Source organism: Pistacia vera, unplaced genomic scaffold, assembly GCF_008641045.1.
Source record: "Pistacia vera cultivar Batoury unplaced genomic scaffold, PisVer_v2 Contig754, whole genome shotgun sequence".
Classification (NCBI taxonomy): domain Eukaryota; kingdom Viridiplantae; phylum Streptophyta; class Magnoliopsida; order Sapindales; family Anacardiaceae; genus Pistacia; species Pistacia vera.
In genome coordinates, this window is record NW_022196617.1 from 257327 (window position 1) to 278837 (window position 21511).

Here is a 21511-nt window from a genome sequence, read left to right on the forward strand (position 1 = left end):
GCTAAATGATGCTTATCATAATTGGATGTGAATAGAGAATTAGTAAACACATTTGTTATACAGGCAATATTAAGTTGAAAATCTGACCATTTCTCTTTTCATCCTTGAAATTAAACCTCGAAATTGCAGAACGGCTCCCTCACATATAACCTCGACATTAAAAATCCAAACAAAGACTCTATTATCTGGTTTGACGATATTTTACTGACATTCTTCTATGGCCAGGATACAGCTGCAACAGATAGAATTTCTTCTTTCAAATTAGGAAAGGGTAACACTCAATATAGGGCTAATCATTTGGCTATTGATGGGCGAGTATGGAAATATGAGAAAAATGATGGTAGGAGTAACTTGAAAGAATGTTTTAAGGCTAAGAACAAAAACCAATTTACAGAATTTAGCTACTTGATTGAGAATAAATCATATGCATGATGGTAACTACGTAAATGTCTATTCCCAGCTCCACCAATTTTCTCTTCATTCTTCACATTTGTTCCTTTCACAGAATGTTCGTGGCTTTTTCCTATCACCCTGTTAACTTAAAAGAATGCCCATCTCCGATATCTACAGTGCTCTTTACAGTATCAATTTCCATCCCGCAAGAATAATTAAGCATTAAGAATATAATTAGTCCGAAGCAGGAGCTGTCCAATGTATGCTTTTCACTAAAGATCAAGTATTTTCATTGGTTAGAGGCGCATACCAAAAGCACTATTAGCAGAATGAACCAAATTCTTCATGAATATAGCAGATGTTTTGCTAAACAATTTTCATCCTTAAAGAAGAGATGCCAATATGATATTTCTTCAATCCAGCTATATACAAAGGCTGTATACTACACATGAAGCTCAGAGGAAATTTGCACTCTCTAAGCAACTTACATACACATCCTCAATCAAGACATTTTGAAGGAGCCAAGTAAATTTCATCCTCGTATGTCGCAGACCAAATTAGCACAAGAAAGAGGCTCTTCCTGAAATGTAATATCAAAACCTTATTGAATTGTCCAAGAAGAATCTCTATCCTAAAATCAACTAACAGTTCAGATACTTTGTGAAAAGGAAGGAGTCATAGTGGGTGGGTGGCATGGGACTTGGTTGATGGGTTCTTGAAGTTGAAGAGCCATGACCAGAAAGAGAAAGCAAGAGGCTTTCTTGGGGGGCATTAGCAGAAGCCATTGTTGTTAATTTACAGAAATTTCAGGAATCAGAAGCCGCAGTAGCTCAGTGTTTTCAATGAAACTTGCAGACCAAGCAACCAATGAACATGAAGTCAATTGAAAAAAACAAAAACGTTTGGGTTTATATAGTGTAGAGAAGATTGAATTCCTTGCTGTAGAGGAATATGAATCAGTTTAGAACTGGTTTTCAAGATTACAAGATTCATTAAACAAACAAGAACTACTGATTTTTTTTTTGGATTTAAGTATATGTGTTGAACTAGAAATGAAATTTAGTTTTTGAAAAAAGATATATTGAAAAACACTTCTCATAATTTTATCACAAAAACATTGATGTGGTAGTTTGCATTTGGTCAGGCAGGACCCATGGTTGGATAGGCGGGATCCATTGCTAGGTAGGCAGGACCATTGCGAGCTGACCAATTACGAGCTGATATGTCGCATTTGTAAGAGAAAATTAGTGAGAAGTGTTTGTGAGTGTAGTATTAACTGTTTTTATTTTTATTTTTATTTTTCTTAGAAATTATATTTAATTCGATTATAGATAAATAATATTTAGAATTTTATATGTATTTTTCTGTATTAATTTCAGTATATTATTATATTTTAATCATTTAAAATGAAACATATTAAACGCATTTTTCGTAGAATTGAATTATTATGTATTATCATATATATGTTATTAAGCATATTCACTTTCATAACTCTGTTAGAGCTGCAAATAGTCCAACTCACAATCCTATGTTCGATTCTCTACTAGGTGCAAAGGTAGTACATTTGTCCATGATTTATCTAGAAAGCCACGATGATGGGTTGCTGTGTGATAACACCCTTTGAAGATTAGTNTTTTTTTTTTTTTTTTACAAGCACTCTGCTTATAAGCTAATTTGACAAAGTATATTACCACATTATCCTTATTTAATTTTAAATTTTCATAGTATACCCTTGTTTAATATAGTACCATTTTTAGTCATTTTATAATAAAATGTACTTATAAGCCATATTTTATCAAACACGTCAATTATTTATCAGTCACTTATAAGTACTTTAACCAAACACATAATTGTTTAAAATTTCAAATGCTTATAAGTTAAAATTAACTTACAAGCACTTGTTGCTTGTAAGCTAATTTTCATAAGCTGAGACAAACACACTCATATTTAAGTTAGACGGAATAAAATTAACCCGTAATAATTATTATTTAAAGGGTTCATACAAGGTATCTTTGGATATTTTTTTAATAACTATAATTTTTTACTCTTTGATAATCATATAAAGGAAATCATTGGAGTGTAAGAGTAACCTGCTGAAGTAATAAAAGAATTATCAATACCTTGATGTGTCCATTTATTAAAATTTTTTATTGACTTTAAAATTATTACTCATAGTCTTTTATTTGTTATTTTTAATTTATAAATTTTAATCAAATCCGAGCCTTTAGGATCTCAAGATCCTATTATATTTGGTTCAACGTTAATTTGTTACTTGGATTTTGTTTTGTTCAAAGGCCGATAACAGCCACTACTTAAAATGATCAACAAAGGTAATTTAAGTATTATTATTTCCTAATTACGGATTAATTATCATATAATTCAATTAAAAAAAATTGGGCTTATTTGATACACCCCTTTATGAGATTGTTTAATCTTAGCACAACCAAGATTTTCAAAAACTATCAAAAACCCCTCTATAATTATTGAAAATCCCCTGAGAAAGGGGGATTTTTTATAAAGGAAAAAGGATATTTAATAAAAAGGGGTATGCTCAAAATAAAAAATCCCACAAGGAGTATATAAAATAAAACCTAAAAAAGGCTTTTACAAGTAACTAATTGAACATCACAGAACTACAAATAGCTGCCTAGTGTAATTAATTACCTAACATTACCACACCCTTCGCCAGCTTTTGCTCATTCAAATTCATCCACACAACCCTCAAAAAACCAGAAAAAATCTCAGCAAACTCCCTATATAACCCCTCTTCACCCCATAGTTCTCTTCAGGATTGCAAATAAGAAAAACCCTTTACTCACTTCTTCATCTCCAAGGCTTCGCATTTCCGGTGATTAGATCTCATTTTCGAGTTCTATTTTACCAATTTACTCAACCTTTTCGCCATGGATATGAAGATGATCTTATGCGCTGTCCTCATCCTAGCTGCCTCCATGACCGCAACTATGGCGAAGAAGGATGTGTTAGCTCCTGCACCAGCTCCAGGTCCTTCTGCATCAGTTCCCACACCAGCAGCTGCTGCTCCTAGTGAATCAGCCGCAACCATGCCTGTCGCTGAATCCTTGGTTGGCGCTTTTCTCCTGTCATTCTTTGGCATTTTCTTTCAGTAAATAGAAGGAGAATAGAGAATTATTCAAATAGAGAAGATGAAAAAATAACTAAGAGAAGGGTGGATTCACTCACCTTTATGAATCTTCTTGTAGTTGAATGGTCGAATTCTCTATGAATGTAATATATGAATAAAATAACCTTCTTATCCATTGATTTTATACCTCCGCATTGTGGAACTAGATTTATAATAAATTCTCTGATACTAATATATCATTTTGCAACTTTCTGTGTATGCCCACCTTCACATTCCCTCCTTTTCTCAGCTTCTGAGTCCCTCAATCTTGCGTGTTAATTTGTGTGCAAAAGTAAAAAAGTTATCAGATACTATGCATACAATAATATTAATGTTAATCGACCAGTCTATATTGCAAAGACAGTGAAAACCTGCCTCAAATTCAATTAGCATTGTGCAGAATTTAAGATTCGAAACTGGAAATACTGCTTCCATTGAAGAAGTACAACATAAATTATATTAATCTATCAATCTATATTGTAAAGAGAAGGCTTGGAGGTTTTCCTAGTACTTGCAAACCTATGACATGTATCAAGCTGTGTATCCAGTTTTCATATTTCCTGGTTGGCGTCCTATTGCTCTCCTAAAAGAAATCGATCTGCTGCAGTTTGTGCTCCTTGGCTGGCTCGAATTTTGGGCTTCTTGTCATCAGAATCCTTCTTCATGAAATGGAAACCCATTCTAGACCTGTACTCCCCAGTTCCAAGGCAACGGGAGCAGTAGCCGAGGCCACTACCACCACAAGTTTTGCACCTGCAAACGGTTCGGATTGGCACTATTGTGTGACAACCATGCAGTTTACTAATGGAAATATAGGTAACAAAAATGATTCAATAACACACCATTTTGGCCATTCTCCTTTGGGAAGCATTGCTAGATGGACGTGGTTTGTCCTGCCTACAATATCACGGTATGTTAAAAACTAATTTATGTTTTTAGTGGAAAATCACAGAGCTTAGCAAGCACTGAAAACTGATACAAATCAAGCATAAATAAACACAAAATTGAAACTAAAAATAATGCTAAATTGACAAGACTCAACAAGTTGACTCCCTTTGTTATTCTTTAGTATTAAACATCACTACCCTCTGTATTAATAGGAGCAAAATACAAGGGAAGGAATAACCCTGCTTTCATTTCATCATACAAATACAAAGGGAAATACTTCTTTCTTTTGTTCCTTCTGAATTTCCTTTTCTCTCCCACCAATCGAGTGTCAATGAACATAAACTAAAAATGGAGAATGGATGAGGTAGACTTTTTGATTAAGATTTGACATTCTTATACCAATTAGGTGAGCAAAAAATTACTATGGCATCAAGAATTTCACAAATTAAAACCCACAGAAAGAGGAGAGACCTTTTCCATAACAATGGAAGCAATCAACTCGTCCGGTACCTTGGCAGACAACACATGGTGGATCTGGCTTTTTCCTTACATGTTTCCGAACATTCGACTGCAATAAACAGCATTAATTAACAACATAAAACATGGCACTACTTTCAGTACTGATGGTTGTTTCTATTTCTATAAATGATTTTGAGAAAAGACAAGTTTTTGCCTCAGTTCGAACCACCCAAGATGGTTTAGAGACAGAGAGAGGACAAGAAGCCAAAGGAAAACCATTGGATTTATCTTCTAAACGAATGCCTGTTTATGGAGCCGGCATACTCATCTTTAATGCTATCAACATATTTTTCCTATCTCAGACCCTGCAAAAGTTGGATAGCTTTTGTTAGCTGCGATTCGGGTGATGCTGGATTCCACTATAAATTTCATCTTAATGCATTTCTTGTGTTGTTCACAATTTAGATATGTCATATCTAATGCAAGGGGACCTATGTAAACATGCCAAATAAATAACTAGATTGACCCATCTTTTAGTGAACACACATTGGATTGGTTAAAATTTCTAAAAAGTTCTAAATTACTTCTTGCATTTCACACACCACATCATGATCTTCATCCTTGGTATTCTTATCTTCAGATTCTTCCCCACGAAAAAAACCCATCTCTGATAGGACCCCAAGACCCCAGGTTTCTATAAACAAGCTCAACTACATCCGATGACTCAAAGATTGCATCTTGACAAAATGGACACATTGGATGCAATAAATATAGCAACTCCAAACCAAGGTTCCAATCAACCAAATGTTTTGCATCATCTCCTCTAAGTTCTCAAAGTCCACAGCATTGAACTACCAGAGAATTAAAGAATACAGTATTCTGAAATGTTTGAACTTGAAAAAGTCAAGAAACCTCAATTTTCATGTCATCTTAAACATCACCTAAAGTTCAATAGAATAAAAACCCTTTGAGATATATACATGAACTCAAAAACCCAGTTCAAGAAAACAACTTTAGAGATTATAGTGAAGAGTTGAAACTTTAATCAAAACAACTGCTTCAGAAAGCAACTGCGCAGTTACCATACACATATATATACACTTAATGATTCAACTCAGCAAAAATTCAAGCTTTAGTCAATGGTGTCATGGAGAAATCAATTGAACACAAGAAATGGAACACTTGAAGAGAAACTGACCTGGGTTCTCTATGGGAGTAGCTGCGAGGAGGGGGATGGGGATAAATCTTCGAGAGAATTGAAGCAACTGGAGAGAAGTGGAAAATTTGGATATATGTTTTGTTAATAATGGAGATAATGGTGGATAAAAAAAATAATTATTTTTAAAAAGAAAAATAAAGTAAATTTTAAAAATTATAAGAAATCATATACTCGATATTTTAATAATTTAAAGAGTTAATAACGTTAATTCCCTGAGTTAACGTTAAAATAACAAAAATTTATCTGAGGTTCAGGAAATGATAGAAGAGTAATGCTACAGTTATCGACGGGTGTACACCGAATTTATGCACTAAATGATGTGGTACAATCCTGACCGTTGATTTATTATCAGTTAATATTAATCAACGGTCAGGATTTTATCACGTCATTCGGTGCACAAATTTGATATAAACTTTTCGGTAACTCTATCATTTTCCATGATAGAAATCCTTCTATCATAAAGTTTTAGGTGTTGAAATAATGGTAAAAAGGTAATTTGATAATATTAGGTAACTTATAACTATAAGTGAGTATGGGTAAAGGGTAAAATTAAAATTGACCCTATTAGGGTCCGATTTCGGTTCTAAAAAATTGGAATCGAGAATTCTAATTCCAACACTGTAGAAACTGAGAATCAGAACTGGAACTGAGGTCCAGGTACCCGAGTAGGAACTAGGATTTAATTGTAATTTTTGTAAATTATTAAGGTGTATTTGTATTTTTTGGGGGGTGCATTTATCATTTTTAAAAGGAGGGAGGTAATAAAATTAGCCCGATTACCCGAAATTGGAACCGAAACTTATGTTTCAAGTTTCGGTTCTGATTTAATTCAAAATCTTAAGAACCGGCCGGTTTCGATTCCTTAAAAAAATACAAGATACTTGGAACCACTCACCTCTACTTATAATAGTGTAAAATTTGACGTTCATCAATAATAAGAGAATTTTTAAGGGTCTATCAACTCTAATTTCAATTGTGTACTTGTGTTGTTATATATTTGAAAATTGTTTTCGTGTTTTTTTTTTTTTTTTAAATATAAGTTTTGTTGTATTCTTTATTTTATAAATAGAGAATTTCATTTAAATTATATGTGAGACATTAATATAATTTTCATTTTCAACTATTATTACTTATTTTTCATATTATAACAATGATAAGTATAGGTATTTTAAAAGTATCGATTAAATTATTTATTCAATTAGCATGATTTACTAATGGACAATATAATAGTAAAAGTATTGTATAATATTAACTAATAATATACAATGCTCGTATAAATATTGTGTTGTATATTAAATAATACCTTTTATATAATACATATATATTATACTAATTAATATCAAGTAAAATGGTAGGTCAATGAAATAATGTTTCATTTACTTTAACAATTTTAATAAATTAATTTAAAATAAATAGGTAATTATTGATTTAAAATAATATCAATAAAAAGTATGCTGTGTTTGGCTTAATATTTTTATCCATATTTTGGATCCTATTCTCCAAATAATGTTTGGCACATTATTCCAGAAATATTACTCTATTTTTTAATTACTTTTAAACCCCATAAGGTTATTAATTTCACTAAATACCCCCTAAAAAAATGTTTAAAAATTAACAAAAACACCCCCAACAACCCACCTTGTCAGATTCTGGCAACCACCGTCGGTGATAGCCGGAATCTGTACAACGGCCTAACTTTCGACCAGAAATGGCCGGAAGTTCACCGATGTGGCCTTTTCCGGCCAGATCCACCACGAATCTGGCCGGAAAAGGCCAGATGACGGCCAAAGAAATGACCGTCGTTTTCGGTCAACGACGGCCATCTTTGGCCGTCGTTTGGCCTTTTTCGGTCGTCGACTGCCATAACAGACCGTAGATCTGGAAAAGGCCATAACGACGTGTTACGGCACAGATCCGACCGGTCTGTGTCGTAACGAAATTTTTTGGCCAGATTCCGGCGGTGGTGGCCGGAATCTGGCACTGCAGGTGGTGGGGGTGTTTTTGTCATTTTATATGTTAGGGTCTTTAATTAAATTAGTAAACCTAAGGGCTTTTTCATAAATTTTTAAAATTTACCTCGTAATACTCCCCTATCCAATAACCCAATACTATCCCCAAAATCCTATCTAAAATACTAAACCAAACGCACCATTTTTGCCCAAGCGTCAAGCATGTTAGACTTGACTTGTGAAAGAAGTCTTTTTGATTTCATAATATTGACTCAACAATCTTGGTGACGAATACTCATAAATTTAAAAAAAAAGAAAAAAAGAAAAAAAGAAAAAGAAAAAAAGGGAGTAGATTTTAGTCTCCATCAAATTGATCAGTATTTCCTACTTTCTACTATAAATTTTTTAAAATTATTGAAACGTTTTTTTTTTTTATTTCAAATAATATAAAATGTGACGGAATCACAAATTTGGCAAGTGGAGACAACTTTGTATAATAATAAAAATATACGAAAAAAGATATTGAATATACATATATTAAGAAATAATTCGTACGAACTTTTAAAGAGTTAAAAACATGGATCCTCGCGCTTTTATGTAATAAAAAAAATCCTTTTCAGATTTTTGAAATAACAAAAATTTCCCCGTAACCATCCTTGGTTGTTTAGACAAAGACTCTTAGATATATTACTCAAAAGATCATAAGTTCAAGTCATATCGGTTGCTAATAAGGATGACCATTAAGGTGCATTTGGTTCAAGGTTTAAAGAATGTTAGATTATTGAGAATGTTAGATTATCTTGAAGATTACTGGGAATCTTTAAGAAAATGTGTTTGGTTAGTTAGTGGATATGTTATATTAATATGTTTGGTTGGAAGGAATAAATTGGTGGGTATGTTATTTAAATTACTGAATCGTCCTCTAATTAAATATTATTATTATATTACTTTTTAATATTGATTATTATTTGGATTATTTTAACCCTCCTGCATTTAAAAATTTAGCAAAAATAATCTCATCATAAAAGTTTGGAAAATCAACAAAGTACCCCCACCAACCTAGCCACTACCGGCCGCCGACAACCTAACGATGCATAGAAGGCAGGTGGGTGGGGGTGGTGGCTTAGGTGGGTTGCAATTTGTTTTGAATTCAAGGGTAATTTTGTTAAAAAAATTAATTAATTTGGGTGAAATAGTAAAAGCTATATTCATGTAAATAAATTTAAAAATAAGCGCATTTTTTTCTAAAAATTTTATTAATAAGAGATAGAATTGTAATAAAAAAAAAAATTACTCTAATAATCTTAGAATACATAAGAAAATAGAGGTAATCAGATTACCTCCAATATTACCAACAACAATTACTATTGATATTTGAAGATTACCGAAATATTATATTAGTCGATAACCAAACGTGGTTATCAAATAATATAAGATGATATAACTTTAATAATCTTACCTTACCCCAACCAAACGCCCCTTATATTTATCTTTAATAAACCGCTATAGAGGCATTAAAAATTACACTATTAAGGGTTTGTAAATATATTTTCCAAGTGTCCTTCTACCATTTATTCTTTGTTCTTTATTTTAAGACATAAAATTTAACTGTAAATAGATTTTCGTTATTTATCGAATCTCAAGGTGATTATTGTCATTATGTATTTAATAAAGACAAGAGAAAGACTTTTTGGTTGGTGGCTGATTTCAACTAGGGTAGCTGATGACCACAAAGACTTAGGTAACTAATAAAATATATTTTCACATATAAATCCATATGATAATACATAAATGATGCGATGCATTGCATTCGTTTATCCTATTCTATTTTTATTTTTAATCAGGATTAGAACTTACTGAGAAGTATAATGAATGCAAGAGTTCTGAGAACCAATCAATTTCTTGAATATGGAAATTCTGCAACGTTCATTATATATGTATCTATGTAAATCTTGAACAAATCTTTGGCTGTTGAAATGTCCAGAAGACAATTATTTTCAGTTTAGGGAGAAAGTGACATACCAACTACACATGGTGGCCATGATTTTCTCTGCAATCTGAAACTATAAGCAAACTTTGCCTTTAACAATTTTACACTTGGTTGGCATACCTGTCACTGTACCCTTTTGCTTTTTTTTATATTTTCTTTGCTTTTTCTTCCCTCCTTTTTCAAATCAAAACCAAATTTTATTCTTCCAAGAATTTTCCCAGGAAAAACTTTCCTGTGAAAAGTCTTATTATTGATAGTCCTCCTTTGTCGTGTCACCATAGCATTTAATGCTGTGTGCAGTTTCCCGTGGGTTTTCCTTTACTCATATTTAATTCGATTTAATGAGGAGGTGATCTTGTGGTTAAGGTTAGTAGTACTGGTGTTTTGACATGGAAATGGAGATCAAGCACGATGAAACGGTGTCGAAGATGGAGGATTATGAAGTGATAGAGCAGATTGGGAGAGGAGCTTTCGGTGCTACTTTTTTAGTTCAGTATAAATCTGAGAAAAAGAAGTAAGTAAATCAATTATTTTCTCTTGATGTCATGTTTTTATTCCATAATTATATCATCAATTATTGTATGTATAGGTATGTGTTGAAGAAGATCCGTTTAGCAAAACAAACAGCTAAGTTCAAGCGTACTGCTCTTCAAGAGGTTAATTTTCTAATTCTCTCGTCCTCTTTGTCACTGATTATGTTGTTTCAATACATGTTTTTGATGCCTGTATGATGTAATCTTCTTTCTTTTCATCAACAATTTCATTAAACTTTCGCGTCTTCAAGCATGATTGCCGTTGCTAAATTAAGAGCATAGAAGGGGGTGTTGGAAAGACTAAATGAATGAGATTTATTTGTGTTTGCAGATGGATTTGATAGCAAAGCTGAAGAACCCATATATAGTAGAGTACAAAGATTCATGGGTGGAAAAGGTAATCCGTGGAAACGCCACCGTTGATAAATTTTCTCCAGAATTATCAACCACACACCATGGAGATTGGTGAATACATTTTGTTTGTTTATATGCATTCATGTTTTGCAGGAATCCTCTGTGTGCATTGTGACAAATTACTGCGAGGGAGGAGACATGTAAGTTTTGTGCTAACATTGAGGAAAATTCTTTAGTAAGAAAGACATATGACACGCTACAACAGCGTATGAAACGTGCTTGTGTGCATGCGTCTGTCTGTCTCATTGAAAGCTTTCTTTTTAAGTGTTGATTGTTTCTTACTTATGCAAGCTCAATTTTCTTACTTTGATAATGATCTTACAGGGCTGCCATGATAAAAAATTCTAAAGGGAAAGTTCCTTCAGAAGAGGTAACTAAGAAACTAGGGTGCTTCTAGATTTAACTTGTATATATATATATAACATGATAGATTTTTGTTTAACTCCACATTATGTTCAATTTTCTCTTCTTCAGAAGCTCTGCAAATGGCTGACTCAGCTGCTGCTGGCTGTGGACTATCTTCACTCGAATCGTGTCATTCACCGGGATATAAAAGTATGTACCTCTATTTAGCTTTTACCTGATAGAAGAGGACGGTCATGATATGAAAATTGAAGTTATGTTTTTTATGTAATTGCAGTGCTCCAACATATTTCTTACAAAAGAAAATGACATAAGGCTAGGTGACTTTGGACTTGCAAAATTGCTCGGCAAAGATGAACTCACTTCCTCGGTAATGGATACACTTCCTTTTCAATCCCTTAGTATATCCTGTAATTTGTATAACTTTGATCATTTTAGTTCAAAGAAGTAGTTAAGGGTGCAGAAGAAAGACACTTGATTTGACAGGAATTTAGGAGACTTAGGTGTTCAACTCAAAACACTTTTAGTGGGGATTTAAATTAAGAAGGGCCTTTATAAAAAGAGAACTTATGGTATCAGAGTTGAGTGATTCTAATCTTGCATTCGTACGATCTTTCATATTGAATTAGTACTCATACTGTAACTGTTTATTTTCTCTTGTTTGTCAAATGATCTTAGATTGTTCTTCATAAAAACTACTTCTGTTAGTTGATTTCTCATGTTTATATTTATGCAGGTTGTGGGCACTCCAAACTATATGTGTCCAGAGCTACTTGCTGATATACCCTATGGCTACAAATCCGATATTTGGTCCTTAGGTTATAAACATTAAACATTATAATATATCTTCAATTATGGTCTGATTTAGCCACCAGGTTTTATCATTTTCCCAGAATTGACATTTCACTGTTCTGGCAATGGCAGGTTGCTGCATATTTGAAATTGCTGCACATCAACCTGCATTCAGAGCTCTTGTAAGTATAATTGGCTTGGCCTACACTGCTGAATCATCAGCCCATTTTGATCTATTGAAATTTTGTGAATCAGGATATGGCTGGACTTATTAGCAAAATAAACAGGTCCTTCATTTCTCCACTGCCAACTGCATATTCGTCGTCATTGTAAGTACAATGTCATGAATCTCCTCTGTAATTATGATAGTAATGTGTTATGCATACTGATTACGGGAAGTTTATCGACTGCAGGAAAAGATTGATTAAGAGCATGCTGAGAAAGAACCCGGAACACAGGCCAACAGTGAGTTCAAATGGGCTGATTTTGTGTTTCGATTTCTTTGTAAATGGACATGATAATGTGTGTGAAATAATTTCATTTCATGGTGCCATATTTTAGGCCGCGGAGCTGTTGAGGCATCCCCATTTGGAGCCATATGTTGCTCAATGCCACAAGTTATCGCCTGTGTTTCTCCCGATAAAGTCTGAGCTCAGCTGCAGGGATAAACCAAAAGGAACCGGATTAGCTAGCAAATTTGGCACTGGAAAAGAAACAAAAGGCACAAAGGCGACGCCACCAAGGGAGTTCTTGTTTGTTTGGGAAGAAAATTGTCATGCAAATGCTTCAAATTTTGAAACCAAGTTGGAGAGTATGCAAAAAGAACTGCCAGTTGTTAAAGAAGTTGACACAGAAGGTGTGCATACTGATCATAGAAAGGCATCGGAATTGAGAAGAAATAACAAAGATGAACACAATGCACCGCGTTTAGAAAGAACTTTATCAGCGCGCAAAACACTGCAATGTGGAAATAGTGATGGAGCAAAAGAAAATGGTCTTGGCCTTTTGAAACAAGCAAGAAAAAGCGATATTCGTGAACTGATTGGGGACTCTAGTGACTCGCTGATGAGTACAATAACGTTTCTGCAGAGCGAGGAGATGAGGCTAAAGCAGGATCCTCGGAGCCATCAAAGAGCAGAAGCCCTGGAATCACTGCTAGAGATTTGTGCAAATCTTCTTCGACAGGAAAGGCTGGAGGATCTTGCCGGTGTTTTAAGGCCATTTGGCGAAGAAACTGTGTCTTCGAGAGAGACTGCAATCTGGTTGACAAAGAGCCTAATGAATGCTCAGAAAAATGGTACTGGTGGAACTTAATTAGCAACTTTGAAAGTGAAACTAATAATCCATACTAATTAGTCATGTAGCAGTCATCTCAGAGTGTCTTCAATGGCTGCTGATGAGATTGATGCTAACATGTAAATTAAAGCCAAAGTGTTGTAAAGTCTTCACATATATCCCAGTTTTTTATAATATAATGTTTCGATTCACAAACGAAACGCTCGAATATACGAATAAATTATGTATATCTATTGACTAGTGTCACAAATTTAAGTTGATAAGTTGATATACTGAAAGTAAGGAACTAAGAATGACAAAACTGAGCCACCAGCTGCCGCCCGAAAAACCGGCAAGTCTACATCGGAATCACAGTAGCAGCACGTGCTTTCAAGGTTCTAATAACAATATCTCTAGGTTTGATGTAAGTATCACTTTAGTCTTGTAAAATTTGTCAGTAACGTTTTGGTCCTTGATAGAATGATAGTAACATTTGGTCCCTAAATAGTAAGATTTGCTTAGTTAGGACCAAAATGTTATTGGGACTTGAGAGCTGAGAAGGACTAAAACGTTATTAGAAAAGTTTTCATGACTAAAGTATTACTTAAGCCAAACCTCAAGATGAAAATTTTAATTTCTCAAATGCGGTGGAAGTGTGGAATATGTACACTTTCTTTTGTATACATGGTGGCAAGCAAATAATAAAGCCGGCGAAAAGAGTTTGAAACCAAGGATCAACGGAAATCTTTTATTTGCGCACGTTAATGTTATATAAAATTACACATTACTTGAAATGAAAAATCTGATATGTATACATTATTCTTTTCTGAGTTGTCATATGTATCAATTTAATTTTTTTTTTTTAAATTACTAATTTATCGATATAATATAAATTAACCTAACAAAAACATTATAAAGTACAAGAAATTTTGGTAAGTCATGAAATTCTGAAAAAAGTTTTTTTTTTTTTTTTTTTTACTGTTATTGAGACATGTATACATTATCCTTTTCTGAGTTGTCATTTGGTTTTATAACCCACGGGCACTCTGGGCATCACACTAAATCTTTGTCGTTTACCCAAACATCGAAACGATGGAATTCATTTTGCCCAGCGAAGTTGCAAAAATATAGTGCGGTTCCCTTAGGGCGAGGGCTAAAAGAAAATTTATAGTACTCTTTATAATGGACTAGTTTTGGTAAATTTATTAGTAAATATACATTTGGTTACTATATTTCATCCTGGAGTTTTGATATGGCATCGATTTAGAAATATCGACGAAATTAGATAGAATTCTAAACAACAACGAAGTTAGATAGAATCCAATTTGATGGGTAGAAATTTCTTCCATGATTTTTTAACAAAAATATATGAAAAATATGTTTTTTTTTTTTTTACTTAAATACATTTAACACAAATTATAAACCATCAATTTCGTTTGAAGGAACTAAAAGATTGTCCACACTTTTCCTATCTATTCAAATAATTATTTTAACTAAAAAAAATCTTCGGAGGCTAGCTAATTAGTAATTATGCTAGTCAAGGCTAATTAGCTAGCCTCTTTATATTTTAATCTTTTTTCAAAATACTCTCAGAAATTTCAAAAAAAAAAACCCAACAAATATCATAAAACCCTAAAAAAGTTTTAAAAAAGAACCCCTAAAACATAAAACAACCTCCATTAAAAAACCGATAAACCAAACTGCACCAAATTTTTTTGATTTGTTATGATCCAGTTCGACCAATAAAGTGAACTCTACCGTATTTGTCCACCCCTAATTTTGTGATATAATCACCTAAATCAAAATCTAAGAGCATCTTCAATGGTGCTCTTTACTTTAAAAAATATTTTTTCTTATAAATAAAGAATATTTTCATTAAATTCTAAATATAATAAAGAACTAAATTTTTATTTAAATCTAATAGGCTCTTTAAATTTAATTAAGATGCTCTTTATTTTCAAGAAAGAGACTTAATAGGAGAGAGAAATAATAAATAAAATACATAGAAACTTGTAGTTTATTAATTAAAATTATAATAGAGAGTGAAATTTGACTCTCTAGATGTAAAGAGTTAAACTCACACTTTAATTTATATTTAAAGGATAAAAAAATCCGTTGAACTCTTATTTTTATGGATAAACTATTTAAAATAAAAAAATTTGATTATATAAAAAGTAATTTGAAGATACTCTAATAAGATCTTATAAAAGTCTCTATAATCTTTATGGACTCTTACCTTTTTGGTCTAAGGAAATCCAAGGCCTTGGTATATTTCTAATTACAAATTTTCTTGACTTTTTTTTTTGTTTTTAAATTCTTAATTTCTTTGGATTATCTATTTGTATCGAAGATTTCAATTTTTAATCAAATTAATCTTGAAACCCTAATTTTTTTTAATCTTTTATAACATCCAATAAAATCAAAACTCTTGAGGGACTGCGGCGATATATTGTTGTGGGATAGCTTATATGAGAATTAGTCAACGTACGTTTAAGCTTACCCGGATACTTCAATTAACAAAAAAAATATAAAAATTGACCTAGAGAGATATCAATGAAATTTTATCTAAAGGACAAAAGGGTACTTGATTTTTTCTTTGCAATTTGCATCATCTTGATGTTCTATTTTTATCAATGAAGGGTACCAATCAATTTAGAGTTACTATAGTCCTTGAGGTATGATGGAATGACATAAATCTCCCTAAAGTTTTTAAAATGACAAAAAAACTTCTTATTGAGTTATTGTTAGTGAGCCATTAGAACTTATACTATTCAAAGTTAATAGGTAGTTACCGAATTACCCTCCTATTGCTTATTTTAACATCTAAAATTTAATGGTGGGAAAATTTTTGTTATTTGAAAAAACTCAAAAGGATTTTACTGTTTAATCATACTTTAGGAGGTTTAATGTGATTAACTCTTTTATCTGTGAAGTACCAAGTACCAGCCTCATGAAGTGATTAATTATTGTTAATTATCCTTAATTATTCTCCCAAAAAGGTTATTAATCTTTTTATTAAACAAAAATAAAATAAATTAAAATTTTAATTACTTTGCTTACCAAAAAATTTACAACTCAACTACCATCACATACAAAACGCCCACTTCTCTCAACTCTCATTCGACCGTCAAGCTCACAGCCTTCACTGCCTGTCACTCTATCATCCCAGCATGTCAAAACCGATATTAAGGATCCGGCGGAGGGCAAAATGGAAAAAATAAAGTAACACGCCAATCCAATAGCGAGGCGACACGTTGCTCCTAATCAATAAAGAGCCTTCGTTGGCAGAGAAACAACGCCTTTTTAAAAATCAGGGAGAGACCAGAAGGGGAAAAATAAAAAAATAAAAAAAAATTCGGAACGTCTCTCTCTGGTTTGTCTCTTCGGCTTCCGTTATCTCAATCTCTCTCTCGGATCTGGTCCAAAACGTTTTGGGGTTAGGTTTTCTGATCTTGGTTTTGATTGTGTGTTTTTTTTTTCTCGATTTTTCTGTTTTTTTTTTTTAATTTTTTTTGGTAGGGTTTTTGGGTTTTTAATGAATTGATTTTGGGTTTTTTTTTTTTTTTTTTTTTTTTTTTTTTGAAACGCAGGGCTCATCGGAGCCGTTTTGAGCTTGTTTGATCGGCTTTAGGGATTCATTTATAGACTTCTCTGGCTAAAGGTTAGTGTTTTGTTTTTTTTAATGTTGATTTTTTACTTATTTTTGTATTTGTGTTAAGGGAAATTTTTGTGGGTTATGTTTTTTGGGGCTTGATTTATATATTATTAGAAAAAAAGAAAAAAAAATTGTTTTTGTTTTCTGGGCATGTTTAGAGATTGAATTTTTGTTACACTTTTATGAGTAAAACTCGTTTTTAATTTGTATAATAAGCTGATTCAAGTGGGTTATGTTTAAGTGTCTGTTATTTTTTTTCTTTTCAATAATCTAGCTTTAGTTTATTTGGCTTTGCTTCCTTTTTTGATGTATTGAACCGGTCGCCTCAGAGTTTGGTTTTTACTGATAGCATCTATCGGTTTTAGCTGTTAATTTTTGTTGATGGTTTGTGGTTTTTACTTATGGGATTGGGGGATGGCTGAGCAATTTTAGAAATTATTGAAAAGTTTGGGGTTTTACTTCATGTCACTGTATAAAATGTTGTGTGCTCATGTTTGATTGATTCTATTTTGGTTCTGTGTATATGCAAATTGTGGGGCATAATTGGGACAGTGTGTTTATCAAAATATATTGTTGTGTCAGGTTGATTTTGATGTTTGTTCTTTGTTGACTGTATTTCCTGGTTTATGCGTTTATTCAAGAAAAATTATTGACACTTTGACATTCGGTCGAAATCAACTAAACCTTTTGGTTTTTGATACCATCATTCACGTCCAACATTAATAGTCTTTGAAAAAGATAGCATCTAACAAAGTAATAGTCTTGGAATATTGGTAATATATTTGACTCACAACAACCTTATTGAAAAGTTAGTCCAACCGAGGCCTGAGATTTATGGTTGTGAAGATGAAACTCAACCAGCAAAGTGGACATTGAACATTCTGAGGAAGCTTTTAAAATTTTTAATTAAGTTGAGATTCCTAAAAGGATAAGCAAGAAGGACTCTTATATAGGCATCTCTATCAGCATCTATTTCTTCATAATTTTAGGAAGTCTCCGTTTTTTAATTCATCAAATTTGGGAATCTTCAATTGCATAACATGGTTGCATTTTTTTCTTTTTGGTTTAGGATATTTTGTTGTTCATAGTTTGAGAATTGACTGTACCTTTTTTTTTTTTTTTGTATAGATTTTGGCACCATTTCAGGGTTATTCTGTGCGCAATTTTTTCTTTGTTAACTAGTTGGAGTTGGGAAATAGATTTGTGTTAATAATGCATGCATAAGAGAAATTAGAATAAAAATTTAGAATGTATATTTTGTCGCTGATGAGGATACATATTAATCAATAAATCATGATTTTAAAATTTTATTGCTATTTGTCACAAGATCTCAAAATGTTTGGGAAAGTTAAGATAAGGAGAACATCATTGTCCTTTTTTTGAATATAATTTAAATATTTAATGTTGCATACATGTGTAAATGGAATTGTTTTCTCATTTAAGGAGCGGCACTTATTTGGACATACCATGTTCTAGACCCCATTCACTCATTCATTTTCATTGTCTGTACTGTAACAGTTATAGTGATTTAAATAACATTTGATCTTTCTTGGGTTTGAAACCAGATTTGGCTTATTTTTTTAGTGTCACTTCAAGACTTGGAAGATCTCACCTTAGTTGGGATATCTTGTTGATCTGTCAAATACTATCATTTTCATAATAGCAACTTACATTGAGGGTGTGGAGTGTAGTTCTGAAAGTGAGAGGGTTGACTGAAAGTTGAGTGGTGTCAGTATGATTTTCTTCTATGATATTTAGAGTTGCTATTAGAATACAGCGGCATGAAATACTGAACCAAACATATCCATGAGTCAGTTTGCTTGATTTGTTTCACAACTTTCTGTAACTATGTCATCTTTTGTTTCATCGCTTGTAGAAGTGGCTCAATTCTTGGTTTGGAGAAAGACTTGAGTGCATTTTATGTATCAAATCATTATGTTGATGTCGTGCATCCACCCACTCATTTATTGACACGAGGCTATTTTTCTAAAAGAAAAAAAATTATCTCCACTTTTACAATTTCTTTTCACATTCATGTGTGTCTAAATGTGCGGTTGGATGCACCACATCAGCATAATGACGTGGTAAGTTTTTCTTGTTGGTTGGAGAGGATTGATTTGACTAAACCAACCTAAATCAATGCCTTGTACAGATTATATGCTTCGTGGTAGAAGGTGTTAGTACACGTGATATGCTTAATACAGCTTTTTTTTGGCTTTAAACATTTCATATTACAACCGTGTAATGAGCGTTGCTTGCTTGAATTGCTGTTCTAGCTCAGTTTGGCACAATTAGCCAAAACTAATTTGTTTCTTATTAAGCTCCAACCTTTTGATTGCTTTGTGGATTTCTAGTTCGTTGATGTACCTATTTATTTTCCTCTTATATCATAGTTTAACAGTGTCATATTTAATAAAATAACCTGAATGTTCTTCATGTCTTACTGTTTTCATTTGCATGCACTTATTGTTCAATGTACACAAAGGATGAGTCGAGACTCAATCTTTGAATTTCTTTTCATCTAAAAGTTTTCAACTTTTATGGTGCAGGAGAGGTGAAAAAATGGAAAATGATGAGACTGGATGCCAAGCTCCTCCTGAACGCCCTATTTTGTGCATCAACAACTGTGGCTTCTTTGGAAGTGTGGCAACGATGAATATGTGTTCCAAATGCTACAAGGATACGATGATGAAACAAGAACAAGCTAAGCTCGCTGCATCATCTATTGGAAGCCTTGTGAATGAATCATCAAGCAGCAATGCAAGTGAACCTGTTGCTGTTGCTGTTGCTGCTGCTGCCACTGTGGATGTGCAAGTTAGTTCAGTGGAGTCAAAAGTCATCTCTGTGCAGCAGCCCTCATGTGGTTCAAGCTCAGGGGAGAGTGTTGAGGCAAAGCCGAAGGAGGGTCCTAACCGGTGCAACAGTTGCAAGAAGCGGGTTGGCCTGACAGGATTCAAATGTCGCTGTGGTAACATGTTCTGTGCATCACATCGCTACTCAGACAAACACAACTGCCCCTTCGATTACCGCACTGCAGCACGGGATGCAATAGCGAAAGCAAACCCTGTTATCAAGGCAGAGAAGCTTGATAAAATCTAAATCGAACGAACGTTTCAATTTTACCAAAAAAAATAGTGATGGTCATTTTCATCTGTGGGGCTTCTTCGGAGTTGGCCGCGTATGTTATCAGGTGTCCTTATTTATTGTTATATATGATGCTGGAGAGGGGAATGAATGAGAGTTAGGACATCTCTGCAAAGTATGAAGAACTCTATATCTTATGATTGGCGAGAACTTGTATGTTGGCTTCAGTGTTTAGGGTCTGAATCTCTGTGGTCTCTGGTTTGATGGACTTTTTGTCTTGGCTAGCTGTGAAATGTATGTCATGTCATATGGCATATATTCTCTCTTCTAGCAGTTTCTGTTAAATTGGTTGTGCAATTTCCAGATGATATGGCAAGTAAACATCCATGGAATTTCTTGTGCCTAGCTTTGTAAATTTTTAATTCTGCTTTTGTTTTTTTATTTTTATTGGCGTTTATTTCATTTGGGTATGTATTTGAATTGTGTTGTGTGCAATTTGATTGTTTCTTCTTTAGTGTCAAAGGAGTAATAACACATTGATTTTGATGGATCCTACATAATACAAAACAACCCACGTGGTTTGTTGGATTATAACGTTGGAAAGCCTTAGCCTTAATATTGTTGACACATGACAGGACGCGTGTCTCACCTTAGGATGATAAAGGCCAAATTATCTAGAGATATTTTATTGTATTTTACTTCTATTAAAAAATTTAAACAGTTTTCATCTGATAAGGATCTAAATCTTACTTTTAAGGGGTGTTTTTTAGAATGTTGTATTAAATATGTTTGGTTGGATTAGAATAATTAATATGTTTGGTTGGGAGGAATAAAAGAATTTTGGAAGAAGTTTTTTATTGAATTATCTTTCTTTTTTAATATTATTAAGGGTAAAATTAAAAAAAAAAATTATCTAATAATCTTAAAATACTCAAGTAATGGGTGGTATTCAAATTTTTAGATTATCAGAATCTTTTATTATTTGACAACTAAACATGGTTATGGTAACTATAGGAATGTATGCATGTAACTCATATTATAGAAATAAAACAAGAAATACCAAACCAAATTACTAATATTTGGTTGTTGTAGATAATAGATAGAGTAATGCTACGTGTATAAACAAGTCTTATAAAGATTTGTGTACAAACTGATGTGACACAAAATATATAAAGATTTATGTACAAACTAATGTGACACAAAATAAATGAAAAAGTGAATATAATGAGTTTGACTTTTTATATTCGCTCTTTCATTCATTTTATGTCACATCAATTTGTTCGTACATGTAATATTTTGTAATAGATAAGGACTGTTTCATCCTTACCCTCTTTATTTTTTTAAGGAAGAAAAAC

At 32.8% G+C, this 21511-nt stretch overlaps 3 protein-coding genes across 3 annotated transcripts; 2 read left to right on the top strand and 1 right to left on the bottom strand.

Moving 5' to 3' along the window:
• Nucleotides 1–3899: 3899 nt before the first annotated feature.
• On the bottom strand, nucleotides 3900–5547 carry LOC116115819. Its single transcript, XM_031401953.1, has 5 exons — nucleotides 5481–5547; nucleotides 5097–5185; nucleotides 4895–4991; nucleotides 4378–4432; nucleotides 3900–4288 (listed from the first exon to the last, which is right to left on the bottom strand). The coding sequence occupies exons 1-5, from the start codon at nucleotides 5545–5547 to the stop codon at nucleotides 4108–4110; spliced, it is 489 nt and encodes a 162-aa protein (XP_031257813.1). The 3' UTR covers nucleotides 3900–4107.
• A 4363-nt stretch (nucleotides 5548–9910) lies between these two features.
• Nucleotides 9911–13645, top strand: LOC116115808 (serine/threonine-protein kinase Nek6-like). Its single transcript, XM_031401946.1, has 12 exons — nucleotides 9911–10554; nucleotides 10630–10696; nucleotides 10905–10970; nucleotides 11081–11127; nucleotides 11312–11357; nucleotides 11462–11542; nucleotides 11628–11720; nucleotides 12087–12168; nucleotides 12275–12324; nucleotides 12398–12471; nucleotides 12556–12607; nucleotides 12704–13645. The coding sequence occupies exons 1-12, from the start codon at nucleotides 10430–10432 to the stop codon at nucleotides 13454–13456; spliced, it is 1536 nt and encodes a 511-aa protein (XP_031257806.1). The 5' UTR covers nucleotides 9911–10429; the 3' UTR covers nucleotides 13457–13645.
• Nucleotides 13646–16726: 3081 nt separating this feature from the next.
• Nucleotides 16727–20204, top strand: LOC116115847 (zinc finger A20 and AN1 domain-containing stress-associated protein 8-like). Its single transcript, XM_031401976.1, has 3 exons — nucleotides 16727–16853; nucleotides 17008–17077; nucleotides 19620–20204. Exon 3 carries the CDS (start codon nucleotides 19635–19637, stop codon nucleotides 20169–20171), a length of 537 nt encoding a protein of 178 aa, XP_031257836.1. The 5' UTR covers nucleotides 16727–16853; nucleotides 17008–17077; nucleotides 19620–19634; the 3' UTR covers nucleotides 20172–20204.
• Nucleotides 20205–21511: the final 1307 nt, after the last annotated feature.